The 18,714-nt window shown below is 43.8% G+C and overlaps 2 protein-coding genes across 2 annotated transcripts in view; one reads left to right on the plus strand and one right to left on the minus strand.

The window, feature by feature from the left end:
• The window catches only part of DYNC2H1 (dynein cytoplasmic 2 heavy chain 1), a 146,281-nt gene extending 143,802 nt beyond the window's left edge, over positions 1 to 2,479 (minus strand). The window contains exons 1-2 of the mRNA XM_060273857.2: positions 2,465 to 2,479; positions 940 to 1,232 (exon numbers count right to left, since the gene is read on the minus strand). Of these exons, the coding sequence (XP_060129840.2) occupies positions 940 to 1,143 (204 nt within the window). The 5' untranslated portion in view covers positions 1,144 to 1,232; positions 2,465 to 2,479. The remainder of the gene's footprint in view (positions 1 to 939; positions 1,233 to 2,464) is intronic.
• Positions 2,480 to 3,030: 551 nt separating this feature from the next.
• Positions 3,031 to 17,392, plus strand: DCUN1D5 (defective in cullin neddylation 1 domain containing 5). The gene is made up of 8 exons (XM_035116562.3): positions 3,031 to 3,531; positions 9,212 to 9,303; positions 10,466 to 10,536; positions 11,827 to 11,918; positions 12,657 to 12,765; positions 12,847 to 12,951; positions 13,861 to 13,963; positions 14,636 to 17,392. The coding sequence occupies exons 1-8, from the start codon at positions 3,455 to 3,457 to the stop codon at positions 14,689 to 14,691; spliced, it is 705 nt and encodes a 234-aa protein (XP_034972453.1). The 5' UTR covers positions 3,031 to 3,454; the 3' UTR covers positions 14,692 to 17,392.
• Positions 17,393 to 18,714: the final 1,322 nt, after the last annotated feature.

Genomic DNA, 18,714 nt, shown 5'->3' on the forward strand with positions numbered 1-18,714 from the left:
AAGTAATTGGATCATACATCACACACTGTGGTATACTTGGATGTTTTATTGCTATAATCTAATCTCTATCTTATATTACTGCATTGCATTGCATGTGGGGCTGCAGTGCAACTAGTGCAGAATTCAGCAACCAGATTATTGATAGGAATCAGAAAGCATGCGTGTATTACATCAATTCTGGCCTGACTCCGCCAGTTTCCAAGTTCAATTCAACTGAAAAAGTAGTGAGGGAGGAAAAACTTCCTGTCAAATTTCCACTTGTCAGTCACATGCTCAGCGGTTAAAAGTACAGGAGCCCTGGCAGGGCAGAGCGGCAGACTTGTAAGAGGTATACTAGATAGCATATCAGCATTAAAGTGCCCAGAAGCCTGGATTCACAAGGGGATCCTCGAAACATGCAAACATGACATGAAGCTGCAATCCTCCTCCTCACCCTCCGTTCTCAGGATGCCAAAGAATCGTAGAATTGCAGAGGGGGAAGGGACCACAATTCTGCATTGCCCAAGGACCCTGAGATTTAAGACTCTTGTGCGCTACCAACAGAGCTATCCCTGCTGTATAGCAGGCTGCAGTCAGAACAGTGCAATCCTAGGAAGCTGAAGCTACATTTGGCCGGGGATTTGCCCCAGATGAAGCCTCCAGAGGGACACCATTGTGGCTCCCAGCCTGTGTGTGTGTCTGTACGCAAAAGTGCAAGGAAGGGTGCCAAACTGGGTGTCTGACCGGCTAAAATAAAGCCTCTTTATTTTAAAGCCCCTTCCCACATAATCCTGGCTTGTTTCTTGGGAGCAAACCCAACTTTTTCAAGCCATCCTGTCCTAAGCACCGGTGCGATCCTAAAATGGAGGGGGTCCCCCTTGGATTCCACGGGGCTCACTGTCGTGGCTCGACTTGCATTGCTCGGAGCCGCAGCTGCCGCCAGGAAGGCAAGCCCCGTACCCTGTTGGAGACCACGATCTGGTGGTCTTCCGAGTGCTGCACGCATAGCAGGAACTCGTTGCCGTCGTCCAAGAAGTTGGCCAGCTCGGGGCCGCCCGAGAGCGGGGCAAGGCTGGCAGACGACGACAGACCGAAGTAGTTGGCGGCCGTGGCCGAAATGAAGATCTTCCTCTTGTCTCCATCACCGTCCCCGTCCAGAGGCATGGCGGCCGACAGAAGCGCGGGAGGCTCGGGGAACCTGGGAGGAGGAGAGCTCTTCAGGCGGGCATCACGTTGGGGACTCGACCAGGGATCTGGGGAAAGAGACGGGGTGGGACGACGGTTTTCCAGGCCTCACGATTAGAAACGAAAGTGGGCGGGGAGGGCTATTTAAGTAGTATTCATAATAAAAGCTGCCCTGAAACCGGTGTCGAAGGGGACCCGACCCGACAACGCATACCAAGCAGGGAGCTGTTCGCTGAGAGGCGGGTGGGGTGGGGGGCGATAGAGCTGCTACAGAGACAAAAGAGAAGCCAGGCTCTGAGGCCAGGACCTTGGGGCGATGCGAGGCCAGGTTGCTATGGTAACGCGAGGCAAAAATGGCTGCCGCCAACCCCCGAGGAAGCCGTCTGCGCGTGCGTACGCGCCTTCCCAGGCCAGAGCAAGCGACGGCCGCTTTCCAGAACGCGAGATCGGTCGGCGAGATCGGCAATCGCCAGGCCAGGCCAGGCCAGGCCGGCGGGTTTCCCCGCTGCGGTTGTGCGCCCCACGTGAAATACGAAAGAAAGCGGGGCTCGGATCGCCCAGGGCTAGGGTAGCAAGCCTCCCGTTTGCTACTCCGGAAACAGCCCGAGGGAACTGCTGGGTTGTTGTTGGTTTTTATTTATTTATGTTAAACTACGGTTTAACTGAATGGATTTTCTCTTTAAAAGTTTTTAAAAACAAACAAACAATTGTACTGCGAGTTTACATCATTGACTGAGTAACCAACATGCTGTTTCCTGAACAACATAAACTATTTGGGCAACTAAGTTGCAATTGTTAACTCGCAGAGGTTGTTGAATGGTAGGCAGCTACGATGAAACACACGACTCTCTCTCCGCTTATGGAGAGTAGGACCATCACTGATTGTTACGCTGTGGTGAAGCCCCGAACTCTGCTTAATCATATTGGGAGTCTAGTTGGTGGTAGCCCCGAAAGTGGCCTTTTCAGGTGCAAGGCAGAGCTGGGCTGGCTCAGGAGCCACCGGATTGTGAGACCGGGGTGGACTTTGGCGATGTGGCGCCCTGAGCGAGGACAAAATTTGCCCCCCTCCCGCAATATTTCTTATTTTCACAGTACTGCAATTCCTTTTGTTACCGTTTGCTTTTTAAACGAATATTCTTCCTATTGATATTTTGTACCGCCTGGGCTCGGCACACTGTATGTGGGGGAACTCAATCCGGCGCTGCTAAGGCTAGCCCATTGCCAGATGAGGGGCCCAACCTGCCCATCTCCTTCTGGAGCTGGTTGAGGGGGGGGGGAGAGAAAACAAGCCACCCCATACCTCACTTTCCACCCTGACCAGCAGGAGCCGGCTGGGCTTCAGATGCTGCTTCCCCCTAACGACCTTGGGGCAGAGTGAAGCTTGTATGCAGCTAGCTTATTATGATGACATAAGCCAACATTTGCCAGCCTCTTTGGACAGCAACTCCCATCAGCCCCCGTCCCCCAGGCAGGCTTATGGGAGTTGTAGTCCAAAGCGACCAGAGAGCGGGCTACAGCTCGCTTCCTCAGATGCGATGCCCTGACGCATTTCCTTGGGGTGAAACACCCACCCCCTTGACCTCCACTGGACTTGCTCCTGAGTAAACATGCCTACGGCTAGCGGTGCTGCTTAACTAAGGGGGGGGCTCGAGTCCTTAAAAAAACAAAACCACACACACGCAGTTTTATTTAAAAAATAATAATAGCGGGAGAGGGGAGCTGGGCGAAGCGCACGCTTATTGTCGGCTCACAACGCCCCGCTGTCCCCTCAGCGGCCCTGACGCGGGCTGCGTCACGACCCCGCCCCGCGCAGGGCGGGGCGGGGCCAGCGTGTTGGCTCCGCCCCCGTCTATTAGCTCCGCCCGGCGACGGGGGCAGGCTGGACGAGCCTTCGCTGCGAGGCGCGCGCGCGTTCAATGCGCGCCTCTGTCACTTCCTGCTCCCGCCTCTTCGGGGCGGCGCGACGCAGCGCGTCTCCTCCTCCTCCTCTTCCGCTCTTTACCGGCGTTGCCGCCGCCGCCGCCGCTTCTCCCTCAGGAAAGCTCTTTCTTTCGGTCCCCTCCCTCAAATTCCCCTTCCCACGCCTGAATCTACCAGGCGCGGCGGCGGCGGTGGCGAGCTGAGGGGAAGAAAGGCAAGAGCCGCGACGGCACCGGCAGCTTCTCCGCCTCCTCCGCCTCCTCCTCCTCCTCAGCCGCGAGGGAAGGAAGAGGCGGCGGCTCCCTCCCCCCTCCCGAGGGGCCCCGCGGCCCTCCGCCTCCGCGCCCCGGTCCGGGGCGAACCGAGGGAGATGCCCGTGAAGAAGAAGCGCAAATCCTCGGGGCAGGCGGGGGACGAGACGGGCCTCAAGAAGTGCAAAATCAGCAGGTACCAACAGCCACCGCGTCGGCGGACGGGCCCAGCTCCGCGGCGGGGGGTAAACCGGGGTGGGGAACCGAGCGCCTTCCCTTTCCACCTCCTCACCGTTGCCTTGGTGACAAGGCGGGAGAGGGTCTTTTGTGATACCAGAAAGGCAGCCTTTAGCGAGGGGTTCCCCTCCCCTCTTGCATTTGCACCCAGGGGTGCCAACTTAAATATTTTTTGGGGGGGGAGGGGAAGGTAAGCCCCTTCCCACATAATCACATGATGAGGCACATGAATGCTATTTGAATGGCAATGGCCTTCAACTTGGGGGGTCCCCTCAAATATTTTATTGGGGGGCTGAAGGGACCTCGGGTCCCCAAGAGTTGGCTCCTATGTTTGCACCTCGCCTTTTCTAACACATATGCCAGGCTGTACCCTATCCTTACATGAAGTGAAGCTTCAATAACTTACTTCAGGTTATGCATATCTTTTCATTTTTCACCCTTATGTTTTAACTCTGCCCCACCCTGAGCAAAACTTGGTATGTTTCTTGGGGCACAGGCATCCTTCACATACACACGTGCGTGCGCACACACTCCTTCCCGTGTGTACCACTGAAGCAGTGCTACGAACGTGCAGCTGTAGTTCTTCCATCAAGCAGTGCATAATGCTGTAGTAGGCCTTTGTCAAAAAGTTGTGCCTGCTTGCCTTGCGATGCTGGTGCTGAACAGAAACACCAACAGCCTTTATTTGCACCACCAGCCAGGCCCTATCTCATGTATGGACTTGATTCACCTTGTGTCCCCAGCCTGTAGATCTTGAATTGGCATTTCCTCACCAGAAGCCAGCTAATGCAGAGTCCTGCCATTCCTCCATGTAGCTTAGTATTGTCTATAGAGACCGACAGCAGATCTCCATGGTTTCAAATGAGCATTTCCCAACCTTGTTCGATGACTTCAGTGGTTTAATGTGGGACGTTATGTGTGCAAAATATGTGCTGTAGCCCTTCCTCTCTAAGCTCTTGCCAAACTGGGTCATAACTGGGTCATGTTGTGCTGGTTTATGATGCCATACTTTGACTCTGAAGAGAGGAGGTTCCCCACCTACTACTCTTTCCAACTTCCTCCATGCAGCAGAATGAATCACTTGTTGCTTTTATAGTGGTGTGTTCAAGTTTACATAGTATTTTCAGAATAACAGGATAGGTCTCTGCTCCAAGGTGCATACATTCAATTCTCCTGTGAGACTATTTCCCTGTGACAGAAATGCCTGTGTGCTTTATCTGTCCAGAGATAATCAACTCAATCCCTAAAGTTCTATCTACTTATCCTCTGCATGTCACATACTGTATGCTAATTCTATACAGCAGAAAGATGCAACCACCACTGCAGGAGCGCAATCTGACTTCCAAAGACCTCCCATTTGGCTTCCACCATTGCATCTATACCAAGGTCTCACCCATCTCTATTATATATATCTCAACCACTTTCTCTAATGTAAACTAAGATTCAGGGAAACAGTTCTTCAAATTACCCTCCAGAGTTATTTCTCAGCACCCTTAACAAGCTGCAGTTTCCAGGATTCTCCATTACTGCTGAAGTAGTATAAAGGTAAAGGGACCCCTGACCATTAAGGTTCTGTCGTGACCGATTCTGGGGTTGCAGCGCTCATCTTGTTTTACTGACCAAGGGAGCCGGCGTTTGTCCGAAGAGCATTCATGTCATGTGGCCAAGCCACTTCTAGCGAACCAGAGCAGTGCACGGAAACGCTGTTTACCTTCCCGCCGGAGCGGTACCTATTTACTTGCACTTCATGCTTTCGAACTGCTAGGTTGGCAGGAGCTGGGACCAAGCAACGGGAGCTCACCCCGTTGTGGGGATTCGAACCACCGACCTTCTGATCGGCAAGCCCTAGGCTCTGTGGTTTAACCCACAGCGCCACCCGCGTATACAAGTGCCCTAAAATTATGGTGTATATGTGACCTTCAAGGAAGCGCTTAATGCAACCTTTATTGCTACCGGTACCTTATTTTGCATGCTACTCTTATTTGAACAGTCAGTTGGGCAACATGGACAGGGCAGAGCAGAGTTGCTCATGTGCCTTCCCAACACCATTGATTGCTGCTGGTCCCTGAGATGAGTGGGAAGCACAGCACAGTGTGGGTATGCTTGCAGGAGCACTGTATTGGCTTCACAGCATGCTGAGCTCCCTAGGCCTCTTCCTCTGAGGAATTGGCAATGACACTCAGTTCTGGGAAGGCACATGAACAACCCGCCCCCTCCCTGCACCACCCCATCAACCTGAACTGTATTTTGCACTGCTTCGAGAAACCTTAATTAAGTGGCTTTTATGTCAGACAAAGAACAACTATTTGTTCCATAAATTAGGGTAACAATTCTGCTTATGCTACCAAACTCTAGATATTCTCATATAGCTAGTATAAAGTCTGTCTGGGTGTTAGGCCATGAGTTTCTCATGGCCATGTCCTACACATTGGAAAAGCATGTTTTGTTTTATGTGTGGTAAGAACCTGTGTTATCTACAAAGAGATACTTGCCATTAGATTTCTTATTACACAAATAGCCAAATGCTTGCACAAATCAGTATCTGTTGCTAAGCGCAAGGTGAACGACCATTACACCATTGTTCTACATTCAGACTATTGGATTTTAATTTCCTGGAAGCAATTTTTTATTTACTTTTACTAAATATGCACCAATGTAATATAATCAGATATGCTGGTATTGTAGATAGAAGCAGTGGCAGAAATATTCAATCAATTAATCAGTCTCCTTTATTGGCATAAAAAAGTGCATTGTATACATGGATCAGAACACAGCAGAGTTAACGAAACATAGCAGGAGAAGTGTGCATGCACACGAAAGCACATACCGATGACAAACTCTAAGGTGCTACTGGAAGGATTTTTTTTATTTTGTTTTGACTACGTCAGACCAACACGGCTACTTACCTGTAAATAGTAGGATATACTTTAGGATAAAACTGTCCAGACATCATGAGGTACGAAGATGGCTCTTAGGATCTATGGTGAAGTAATTTCATAGTGTCACTCAAAACTCTTGCCACATTCCAGATGGCAGAAATATTTAGGATGATGCAATGAAATAGCATACATTTGGGATAGCCAGGTTGCAACTTTCGTCTCTTGCCTGCCCCCCAGCTAGGAATATATATTCAGCCATCCCCTTCACGTTCTGTCATCTGTCTTCCCTTCTAGCTTGCAGCAGGACAGATTTCTTAAATAAGAGGAAGGAGAAAATGGGCAATGAGTGGAGTGAGCAGTGGCTGCAGCAGAGCAAAATTTATATAGTGCTTTCAGTGTCCACAGCATTTTAGAGTACAATAAAGCAAGTCCTTGCCCAGAAGAGCTTACCAACTGACATTCAACATGAGGGATACTAACAGGAACAGGAGGAAAGTGGAGAGAGGAAAGAGGCAAATAGTGAAGCAATTTGGGGCAGCTTTAGCTGCATATGTGTTGGCTATTAGAGGATGAGTTTCTTCTGACAATCCAGTTACCCAGGTTGCCATTTGTCATATGCAGAAGTCAACATGATTCTAAAGGCATCTGTGCAGATATCATATGCACAAAATTGGCAGCACCATGAATAGTAAATTCTTGCACTTTGCTTTTCTGTACTTGAAACTGTTTAATTATCTATTCAGGAATAGAATGGATTAGATGCTTCACTTTAAACATCAAATTGTCAAGTGCTTGTCAGCAGCAACAGTTGAGTGAAGTGCAGCACTGTTATGACTTGCATTAAAATACTCACTTCATGGGGTATTGTGTTCAGCGGCACCTAGGATTCAGACTTTCAGTTAAACCGGAAACTTTGTTTTCAGATGAAACTGTTAGTCACAGATATAATTATTATTACATGACATGTTAAAAACCATTGACTCTTAGCTGCCATGTACAGTTGAGAAGACATGTGTTTTTAAGGATGAAAACTAGAAAACAAGCCCCTTTGCATTTAGTAGGGCATACAGTCAAGGTAACCTAGTTAAGATGAAACCATTACAACAATTTTATTCTGTTCCCTGCCTTTTAGATATGCTTTCAAGCTGCCTACAAAAGACTTGAAACATTAAAAACAGCACTCAAGGCACCATAACATAATATAAATAAAGTCATCCTGAACTCATTCAGTTGCCAATCCACCACCAAATGAAACAAATAACTTGCTCTCCTGAGTGAATGGATAGTAAAAGCTAGAGTCCCCTTCAGGTTGTAACAGATTTCACACAGTTTAAGGTTCTTACAAGTAGCCAGTCCATTTCCGTGGCCAAAGAACTTCATTATGTCAGATAGGCTAAGGTTCAGAACAGCAGAGAGTTTAATTTTAGCGATTGCTGAGAATATATTTTGTATAGTCCATCACATTAGTTTACATCTATGATCACTGCTACTGTTAGGTCAGAAAGTAACAGAAAATGCTTGTTTGAGGGCAGAGCTTTTCCCTTGATTTCCCATGCATCATTTTGTTCTACAATTAAACTAGTATTAGTGCCTGTACTTGCAAGCAATGTTGTGCATAATAGTTAGTGTCCATGATAGGGATGCAGATCCACTTATGCTTCAGAGGGCACATCCAGTAGTTTGCCTAGAGGAGATGCACATCAAGATCTGCATCAGTTATGGTTACTTTCAAATGCAGAGCTCCTTTGCTCAGCGGTGTATCTGAATGGCAGTGCAGTTTTCCAAGTTTTCTAAGATACTTAGTTATTTTAACTATTAAGTGCACTTTGTGAGGACCTAAATTATTACTGATTTCAAACATATAGTGGCCCGGTTTGTGTGCTGCTTAAAACCGTAGTTTGAAACAAACTGGTTTAATGTGAATGAGCAGCATGTTGCATAGCTGCCAAGTTTTCCCTTTTCTCACGAGGAAGCCTATTCAGCATAAGGGAATTTCCCTTAAAAAAAGAGATAACTTGGCAGCTATGATGTTGGTGCATACTGTTCAAAAGTTTCCATGTTGCTCATGCTGCTGCCACACCACAAACAAAATACAATGGTACCTCGGGTTACAGACGCTTCAGGTTACAAACTCCACTAACCAGGAAGTGGTTCCTGCAGGTTAAGAACTTTGCCCCAGGATAAGAATGGAAATCACACGCCAGCGGCGCAGCCGCAGCGGAAGGCCTCATTAGCAAAAGCATGCTTCAGGTTAAGAACCGTTACAGGTTAAGAATGGACCTCTGGAATGAATTAAGTTCTTAACCCGAGGTACCACTGTAACCCAGAGGCTGGCTTGTCGTGTCATCCAAACCCCAGCTTGTGATTTCTCTCCAAGCAAGCATTTAACCAAGGTTTTGTTCTTGTTCATTGTTTAGTTGGAGAGAAACAAACCATGAGCCTGAGTTTTGATGACATGACAAGCCAGACTCTGCAACGTGGTAGGAATGAAGCTGGAATCTTTGAGCAGCCTGCATTGTATTGCTGTTTGTTTCTTTGAAATGTGCAAGAAGCAATGAATACTCTCAATCTGACACTTTGAAACTGTAAACACTCTGAAACTTTTTAAAATCAGCAAGTTATGATCAAACGGTACACATTCATTTTAGGTATACTTTGGGATTGTTGTTGTGGTTTTTTTGTGCCTGTTTTTAATAACTTGTTTTGGGAATATTTCCTAGAAGTGTTATTTACCATAGGTTTTTCTTATGTCTTCATAAGCTACTGCAGGTCTCAAGCTTCTAGTAAAGTGATCAGCGGTGAGGAGCATTTTTCAAGCAAGAAGTGCCTGGCTTGGTTTTATGAATATGCAGGTATGAAACTGGTAAATTTCTAAATTCTAGTTTTTGCTTCAGTTATTTCCTCCTCAAAATATCAATTTCACTTAGACGTACTTAAGCATAATGGGGTGGGGTGGATTTGTCTACACTCTACAGTGTCCAATTTTTTAAAACAACTTGAAGCTTGCAAGATAGCCTTGCAAACAATTACTGAAGGAATGATTGCTTACCTTAACATTGTTTGCCTGTCCCTTCTACCCAAAAGTCCATGAGGTTCACTGCTGGACTTGTCAGTCAACAGTAAAAGGCCATTCTTATCTCAGGTTCTATTTTTGTTTCACCCATAAACATCTACTGACCCTTAAGGAAATACTGAAGCATCAAGAATTTGGAGCCGCTTGAGAAGAACACCAGTTTGGGATGATTATATCTCGCTCCAAACTGCAGAATTATGTTTTAATGTGTCTTTGTATGTAAGTGAATGAGAGCCTGTTTTGTGTAATCAGATACGCTGCACTAACCACTTAGCTTGTTTAAACCTCTGTGCTTTCACAGAAAAGGGGTTAATCTGAGGCTGAACTGAAAGCATTGAAGAGAATCCCTTGAATCATTGCCTCTGTTTGTTCAGAATTGTAAACAGTGGCATGACATTCCCTCAGGCATACCGAGATGGTTGAAATTTGAATATCTCACTCCAAACACAGAGTGAACTGAGTTGATGAACTGGAGGACATGCTTCTCAGTAAGGACTCTTGGTTCAGGATAGTGGTCTTAAACCAAATATATCCAACAATGTATTGCTTAAATTGGTATTGTGAATTTGCAGCCATGTGTTCAGTGGCATTGTTCAAGATCCAGGGACTCCAGGTGTCTAAACAACTGAAAAACAACGTGGGTTGGGGGCAATTTATAGTAGATAACTGGCACAAAGGCAGGGAGTGCTTAACCCTTCCTGTGTCTGTTAATATCTCTATACCAATCCAAATATGGATGTGCTGCCAAGCATTTTGTTTGATCAGAAGTAGGACTACATGAGTACATGAGTTTGACCAAACTGCGGGAGGCAGTGGAAGACAGGAGTGCATGGCGTGCTATGGTCCATGGGGGTCACGAAGAGTCGGACACGACTAAACAACAACAGGACTACTATGGTATTTGTATGGCATGTGTTATCTTGATTTCTTTTGTTTTGAAGGTGATGATGAAGTGGTAGGGCCAGAAGGAATGGAGAAATTCTGTGAAGACATTGGCGTTGAACCTGAAAATGTAAGTCGTGCCCCTAATGATCAATATGCTATTTTTTGCAAATCATTAGAGTCAGATTTTCAAGTCTTCCTCCTTCTCCCCAACAAATGTCTTCTTCACTTGCATTGTGCATTAATTTTACTGGTGGAAATTGAAGTGCTTAACCCCTCCCCATTCACCAATACAGGTGCCTCTTCATCAGATTTCTATGCTGCCTTTCCATAAAAAGACAATTATAGTGACTCACAGTAGTTGTGCAAGCAGCTACAAAATATCAAAGTAGACCAAAAATATTTATAACAATATATATAAGTACTGAACACACCAAATTCATAATAGAAACAGTTGTTTAATAAATAGCAGTATCTAAGGGTCAGTAATTTTTGGCTGGCCTTAGTTTCCAAACCAGAGATTGTGGTCACCAGATTTCTCTCCCCTCACATTTCAATAAATCCTCCCCACCACCTTTTCTGTACAAGAGGAAGGCAAGGAGTCTGTTAGTTTAGTGCCTCCATGCATCTACAGTCAAGCTAGCCTTCCGCCAGCCTTTCCTATAGGAAAAGCCAGGAAGGAGCAGACCAGCTTGGGTGCTCAGAGAAGTGGTATACCAGGCAGCTTCTCAGTGAAGCAGCCAAACAAGTTTAGCTTGCAATCTTGGGTCACCCCATAACTGCTAGGCTGATACATACTGTATTTGCACACCCCTTCACAGCTTCAAATTTTACTGGAAATCTGGTCACGGGTCTCCTTGTTCACAAGGCAGCGGCACAGTTGCCATGATGACCAGAAATATTGAGACCTGACATTACAATAATGTACACCTTTGGTTAACAGTTACTTTGTATCAGAAACTATATATTGCAATAACTACCTAACAAAATGGTTTTGCATTATCTCTACAAACACAGGTTGGGTTACGTCTTTGCCAAGATAATGCCACAAAACTTAAGGGGGAAAGTCTTTTACAGTTGAGCTAATTTTAAATCACATCTTCATTTTGTCCTGATTGGTCTGCATTAGTACCTGCGGGACAGAACAGCATGCCTGTCAGAAGAGGTATGTCGCTAGGACCTTCCAAAAGGCTTGAAGCATAGGAGCCTGCCTTAGATCCGCTGGCAGGCAGTTCCAAAACCATGGAACAACCATGGAAAAGGCTCTCTCCCTCATGGCGCCCAACCTTGTTGATGTAGGAAATGAACACATGAGGAGGGCCTCCATTATAGATCTCCATGTGCAGCAGGCAGAAACAGGTGCAGGCAGTCCATCAGATATCTTGAATTTTAATTTCTCCCTTTTCCCATTCCCATACAGATTATTATGCTAGTTTTAGCCTGGAAGCTGGAGGCTGAAAGCATGGGATTTTTTACAAAGGAAGAATGGTTAAAGGGGATGACCTCATTACAGTAAGCTTTTTATATTTGAAATCATCTTCATGCATGGCTGAAAGTGCAACTTTGTTCTACAGAACCTTAGCAAAGAGCACGTCAGATGGAATGTTGGACACTATTATCAAGAGGGCTTTTGGCTTTGACCTGGAGAAAGGTCTTGTCACTTTCTGGTGCTCCTAACTTAAAGACCACTGAACTTTGTGTTGAACTCTACTTTAAAAAAAATATCAGAAAAGCAAGTACTCCTATGAATTATTGCTGTGTGATTTATACAGTTGTAAAAAAAAAATCAATTTGCAGGCTGTTGGATGCATAAGAATATTTCTCCTATTTTATCTGGCTGGGACTGATAGGAGTTACAGTCCAAAACAACTGAAGAGCACCACATTGAGGAAAGCTGAACTAGAGCAATAATGCCCTCCCCACTGAAGTCCTAGGTAAATAGGTGGTTAGAGCAGGCATCTTTTGGCAGCCAAGAGGGAAGCAAGCTCACTGCAGCTATTTCTTCACTGGTCAGTGAGGCCAGACAGGGTAGACGGGGTACAACCTTCCAGTGTTCCTTGTTCCAAGAATGTCCTTTGAACCTCTGTTTGTATATTCTCTGTAGAAACAGCCCTAATCCTGGTAGTTTAAATGCTTTTCTACTATTTTGTTAGAAGCGTGCATTGGAAAATTGTATTTTATATATTTCTGTCTCCACCCCCCCCCAAAAAAAAAATGTTTGACATGTAATTTTTTAATCTTTTATTTAAGATGTGACTGCACAGAAAAACTGCAGAGTAAATTTGATTTTTTGCGCTCGCAACTGAATGATATTTCAACATTTAAGAATATCTACAGATATGCCTTCGATTTTGCAAGGGTAAGTGCATCTTCTCCTTATAAAAACATGCAAGGAACTTGCCATTTATATCTGAATGCTGCCTTCTTTTTATCTCTTTAGGATAAAGACCAGAGAAGTCTGGATATTGACACTGCAAAATCTATGTTAGCTCTTCTACTTGGAAGAACGTGGCCTCTGTTTTCAGTATTTTACCAATACTTGGAGGTAAGCACACATTTAAAAAAATAAAAGGTGTTGCATATTTTGATTTGCCTTGTGAATAGGTTTACAAAAACACCATAAATAACAACAAAAACAAAATCTCAGCTGATCTCCAGTTTATGAATGTGTACTTCTTGGTCTCACTATAGGCAATCCAGTGAGGCAGTTTAAGCCTTTTTTTTTTCATTTCCTCTTTGCTTTTGGAATGGGAGAGAGTTTCTATACGCACTCAGTTCCTTAGTTCCATTTCTATACTGACCATCAACCAAATTTCATCTGCTAAGTGGTTATGTGTCCACCCTACCTTCATATTTCACAAGAAATGTTTGGGTTCCTACATATGTTTCGACCCCCTAGAAGCAAAATATTTTATGATTGTTGGCACTGCTTTAGAATGGACAAGCAGAATTAGATTTGCCTGACATCACCACTAGGTGGGTCTTGTGGATAAGGCAGCCCTTAGGTAGGTTTCTGCCTCCTTTAGCTCTTCTATCAGAGTAAACAATAGCAGCTTGCCTTTTGGATGTTGGCAAGCAACTACTAACAAATTTATTTCAGGCCATATTATTTTGCTATTAAAAAAATGTTGGAACTTCCTGTGCTTTCTATATCAACTTCAGCTGCTGGCCCTTATGCATATCAATCCCATTGCCTTTCTGCTCCACATGATGTCATTTGCTACCAGCTGCCCTTTTCCATGTTTGCATGCCTTCCTTTGTGCCTTGCACAACATCGCTCCCCATTACCAGGCAATAAATCTTCAAGGCTGCTCCGCCACCCCACACCTGCTTCTTCCTCAAACATTTCCTCAGCTACTGTAATAACTTGGCTTGTGCAAAGAAAACTGAACACATTATTGTTTCTATATGCAACACATTGCAGGCTGAGACCTGGTGTCTTATTTTTCTGCAGCAGTCAAAATACAGAGTAATTAACAAAGATCAGTGGTACAATGTGTTAGAATTCAGCAGAACTGTCCATGCAGATCTTAGCAACTATGATGAAGATGGGGCATGTGAGTATTCCCATTTTAATTAAAATACTCTAAGTGATACCTTAATCCCTGCAGATTTATCTCTCAATCTTAGGAACTGAAATCAGGATATAAAAATCCCTCTGCCTTTTCTTTGGAGATCCTCTCTAAATAGGCAGAGTTATCCTCTCTGAAAAGCAGGCAGAGGGACCTTTTACCCCCAGTGTAAGCACTAAGCAGTGCTAAGATTGAAGGGACTGTCCCCTGCCTGCTCTTTAAAGGGCAGGATCCTCCCCCCAACCCACCGCTGGAGAGCAGGTGAGTGGAAATGCTGCCTTTTACTTTGATCCTTCTGTGCAAATGAAAGGCAGGATTATCTCCCACTCCCGCCACAATACTGGAATGGGTAAGGCTGGAAGTGCTGCATGTGTACATGCATCTCTGCATATTTGTGTGAGAGTGTATGTGTGAGTATATGTGAGGCGGTATATGCCTAGCGAATGTGGGTGCTGCATACGTGAGAGTCGTGTAGTATATGCACACATACATTAACCTTGTCCACTGCTGAGATGTGGCCCTCAGGGATGATTGAAACGGGTTAGCCACTTAACATTACTACATGTTAAGATGATTTAGGACTTAATACTTTTATTGCCAAGAGGCATGATTCAACTAAAACACAACACGTTATAACTGGCATTATTTCTTCTGCAGGGCCTGTTCTTCTTGATGAATTTGTGGAGTGGCAAAAGGTTCGCCAAGCATCATAGCAAGAGCAGCTTTGAAGAAGGTGCTGGATCTTGTGATGTTGCAAAAACTGAGTCAAAACCAAGGGTTGCGTTCACATCCTTATGAACTTTAGTCATTTTTCTCCTTTTATTTTTAAAGGAAGCCTTGTTACATGTGAAATGGGCATTGAACCACACCTCTTCTGAGACTGAAAATTGGAGGGTTTCGTCTTAAGTTTCTAGCATTTCAGAACAATAAAGATTCAGATTTGTAACAGTCTTAAAAGTGAAGGATTTCCCTTGAATATGACTGTGGTTTCCATGTTCAAAACCAAAACATTGTAGAGTGCATCAGAAGTATCTTGTATGAGTGTTTGAATCCTGGAGATGTGTTTAAAATTGTAGTTGTAAAGGAATCCGATATGGTAGGTCGCTGATGAAATGATTGTTTTTAGGAAGAAATGTTAATGTCAAAGCCTTGGATGGTGTTTTGCCAACACCCACCATCGCTTGTGCCATAGTTTACAGCTTATGGAGACATGGCCTTAAATTTTTTTTTTCTGCAGTTCCCAACATTTTGTCTTCTAATGAAACATTCATAATTGTCTTAATTATGAATTAACTTAAAAAGTACTAAAAGGATGGTGATGTCTGTAGCATCTGTAGGACCTTGAAAACATTAAACTGTGTTTGATATAGAAATTGGCCTAAATACTTTTTAAAAAACAAACTAGGAAGGCAGAGCTAGAACTTTAATGAAAACACTGCAGATGATCCTCCTTCCTCTTCAGCTCCTAATTTGGGACCTATGGTTTTTTACCTGATTTCATGTGTCTACTTAGCTTGAACTAAGAAAAGTTGCAGTATCCTCATATGTTTCATTGCCATTTAGCAAGAACGTGAAACAGCACAGTTGTGTGTGCTGAGTTGCATTGAAAATCAAGGCATGTACTCAGCTATCTCTCTTGTTTATTATTTGAACACCATCATAACTGCCATAACATTCAAATTCTACTTCCATATATCTTGAGGCAGAGAGATTGGCTGTTTAGTCTGTCAAACATGGGAATTCCCAAGGCCTATTTTGTAACCAATAAATGCATGGGGTGAAATGGCAACAAGTTGGCCCGGTGAATATTAAAGAAATCATTTGCATCCCTTCTTCCACTCAGGATGCTATTTCTGTTTACATCATCATCTTTTTAGCAAACCTAGGTCAACTTTATTAATTACCCCCATAGCTTACCATGCTAGGTGAGACATGGTAGTATTTGGCTCAGGATAATGAGAAATGTGTTGTGTGCACTGTAAGCAGGTTCAGGTAGTACAAGATATCCAAAATGTTTTGTCCAGACAAGACGTTGCTTTGGTGCATTTCCCCCTTTTGATCATAGAGTCCTTAAGTATCTGTTTGGGGTATTCAATAGAAAAGGGCTATTTCTTTTGCAGCTCCACCAGCTGTTCAGGTGTATGTGACCCAAGTTAGTCATTTGAATTGTTTTGTGTCATCTTATAGGGATGACCTTACACTGTGTTATTTTGCTTTTCTGTGATACTGCACAGGAAAAAGGAGATTGGAGTGAGGGGAAGCATCTAACATTTCAAACTTGCTGCTCTTACTTCATTGCCTGTGTTAATGTGTATGCCATTACATTTTAGAAAACCTTGGGAGAGTTCTTAGCCTCATATGAACATGGTCTGTACCAGTTTTTGTTTTTGTATTGACATAGTCACTTATTAATATTAGATGCCATACCATCCTAAGTCTGCAGTCTTAAGCATATTTCACCTGGGAGCAAGTCCCATTGAACTTGGTGGTACTGGGCTGCAAGTTCTGGGTTGCATGTTTGTGTATCAAAAGTACACTGTTGGACAGGACAAGATGGCTATTTGATTACCTCCAGAGTGTGAGTGGACAGAAGAAAATGCATTATCAGATTAATATCGTGGATATGAAAAATGCTGCAGTGTGTCTAAATGAGACATGAGATGTTTTCTTTAAGAGATTGCTCTTGCTATTTACTGTTCTAAACCCAAATCCTTGGCACAAGCTTTTTTGGTGTTTCCTAGGACAGGCTATGATTTAGGATGATGTCCTTCCCATAACAGGGCAATGCAGCCTTTAAAAGAAGTTCAGGCACGAGGGAGGCCTGTCACAGTTGGCGCTAGACTGGCCTCTGGTATTGGCAATTTCTCGCGCTCTGATACTGATGGGATGGAGCAGCTTGAAATTGCATCCAGTGATAAGGCATGGGTCGCCACAAGGTCATTCTCCTCCCCTGGTTTTTTTTTTTGCCATGGTGCTTCCCCTGCAACATGTCCCCATCCTAATTACGTCTACAGTGATATGCACAATCTCTTGGGGATTAAACCCCGAAGAAAATGGGACAGACCTCAGAGCAAGCATGCATAGGATTGAACCATCAAGTCATCCTAATTTGCATCCAGTCCTTTGTGTTGTGCTTTAGAAAACCTTTCTCTCAGGTTTTTAAAGTCTCAAGATACGAATCAGGAAAGCGCAACTATGTTCATAATGTAAACAAAACCATCTTTTTATTCAAGTGATTAATTAAAAAAAAAACTAGCCCAAAGGAGCTGGTATTAACATGGTAAATCGACAGACTGTTGTTTCCACCATTGCCAGTGTCTTTACTTAATGTAAAGGTATCAACTTGCTGTGTATGACTTGTATCTCTGAGGTTTTATCACTATTCTTATAATAAAACCATGTTTCAGGGATTTAGATCTTGTTTTTTTGTGAGTGGTTTTTAAAGTACCAATATACCATTAAAATGATAATGGGTGTATGTTACATGTTAAGAGCCACTTCTGCAAGAAGATAGAATTTCATAGAGAGAAGCTTTTCCATATTGCTTTTTTTAAAAGAAAAAAAGAAAAAGTAAAGACAGAGAGAAAGAAAAGTATTCAGTGTTCAGTTATCAGACACTAATTAAAACTGGAATACTTCCAAATACTGTGGTAGCATGAGAAAGTTTGATTTGTAACACAATTTTTTTTAACCAAAACTAATTTTAAGAGGAGGCTCAACATATGCAAACTTCAGGCCCTTTTTAGGAGGGGGGGAATACTTATACAACTGGTTCTAAAGTCAATCATGCATGTTAACTATTGACAGTGGGAAATTATGGGTAAGGTATGGATACCTACTCACACTGAAGAAAATCTCTCAACCACCAAGGTGATAAATTCTCCATAAATCTTTATAGGTCCCATTTGACTAGATTGGTGAAATCCAATCTAGAGCTTCTATAATAGTTTATTCATTCCAAAGGTACAAAATTACTGGTTTCCTACCACCTTATTTTAGTCAGGTGTTGCTTTTTGTCCATCAAATTTGTAGAGCACCTCAGTCCTTGAAATGGACAAGCATGGGGCGGAGTGGGGGAGCTTATGTATTTAAATCCCTGTGAAACAAGCAATTTACAGAGCTGACCAGATACCGAGTCTCCAGTTGATTTCATCACAGAATAATGGAGTTATTCTCTGTCTCTTTGGTGTGATGGGTTAATTTAGCAAAAGCACTTGTTGCCAACTGTGGAAATGCTGGTACCAAACAGAATAGTATTCCCATGAAGATGTTAATAATTGCTGACACACAGTGAATGAGTTTCTTGTGGCAAGAACCTGAAGCCATGGTTCAACTGCCTGAAAGAACTGCATTCATTAGGCTCAATTGTCTTCAGTGTTTTATCTTTGAGAGGTCAGTGTTAGTACTGCTTACAAAATGTACCACTCAAATTCAACAAATTCAGGGACGCAACTGATTGACTTTTTGTGAAACCTTTTTTAATGCAATTTGTATGTGTCTTTAGCTTTCTGGAATGTTGAAGGTAGGAGCTCTAATGATCTTAAGTTTTGAGACAACTAGAAAGTTTCTGCTAGTAGCAGAAACAGACACGTGTGTCCAGCAGTTTATGAATAACTATAAACAAATCTGTAATTTACGTTTGCTCAATTCCAAGTGTGGTCATCCCACAAGAAGAAAATCAGTTGCCAGTCATAGGTATATATTTACAGGGAGGAGGGTTAAAAGCATGTCAAGTT

Source organism: Zootoca vivipara, chromosome 4 (assembly GCF_965207765.1).
Source record: "Zootoca vivipara chromosome 4, rZooViv2.hap1.1, whole genome shotgun sequence".
NCBI lineage: Eukaryota > Metazoa > Chordata > Lepidosauria > Squamata > Lacertidae > Zootoca > Zootoca vivipara.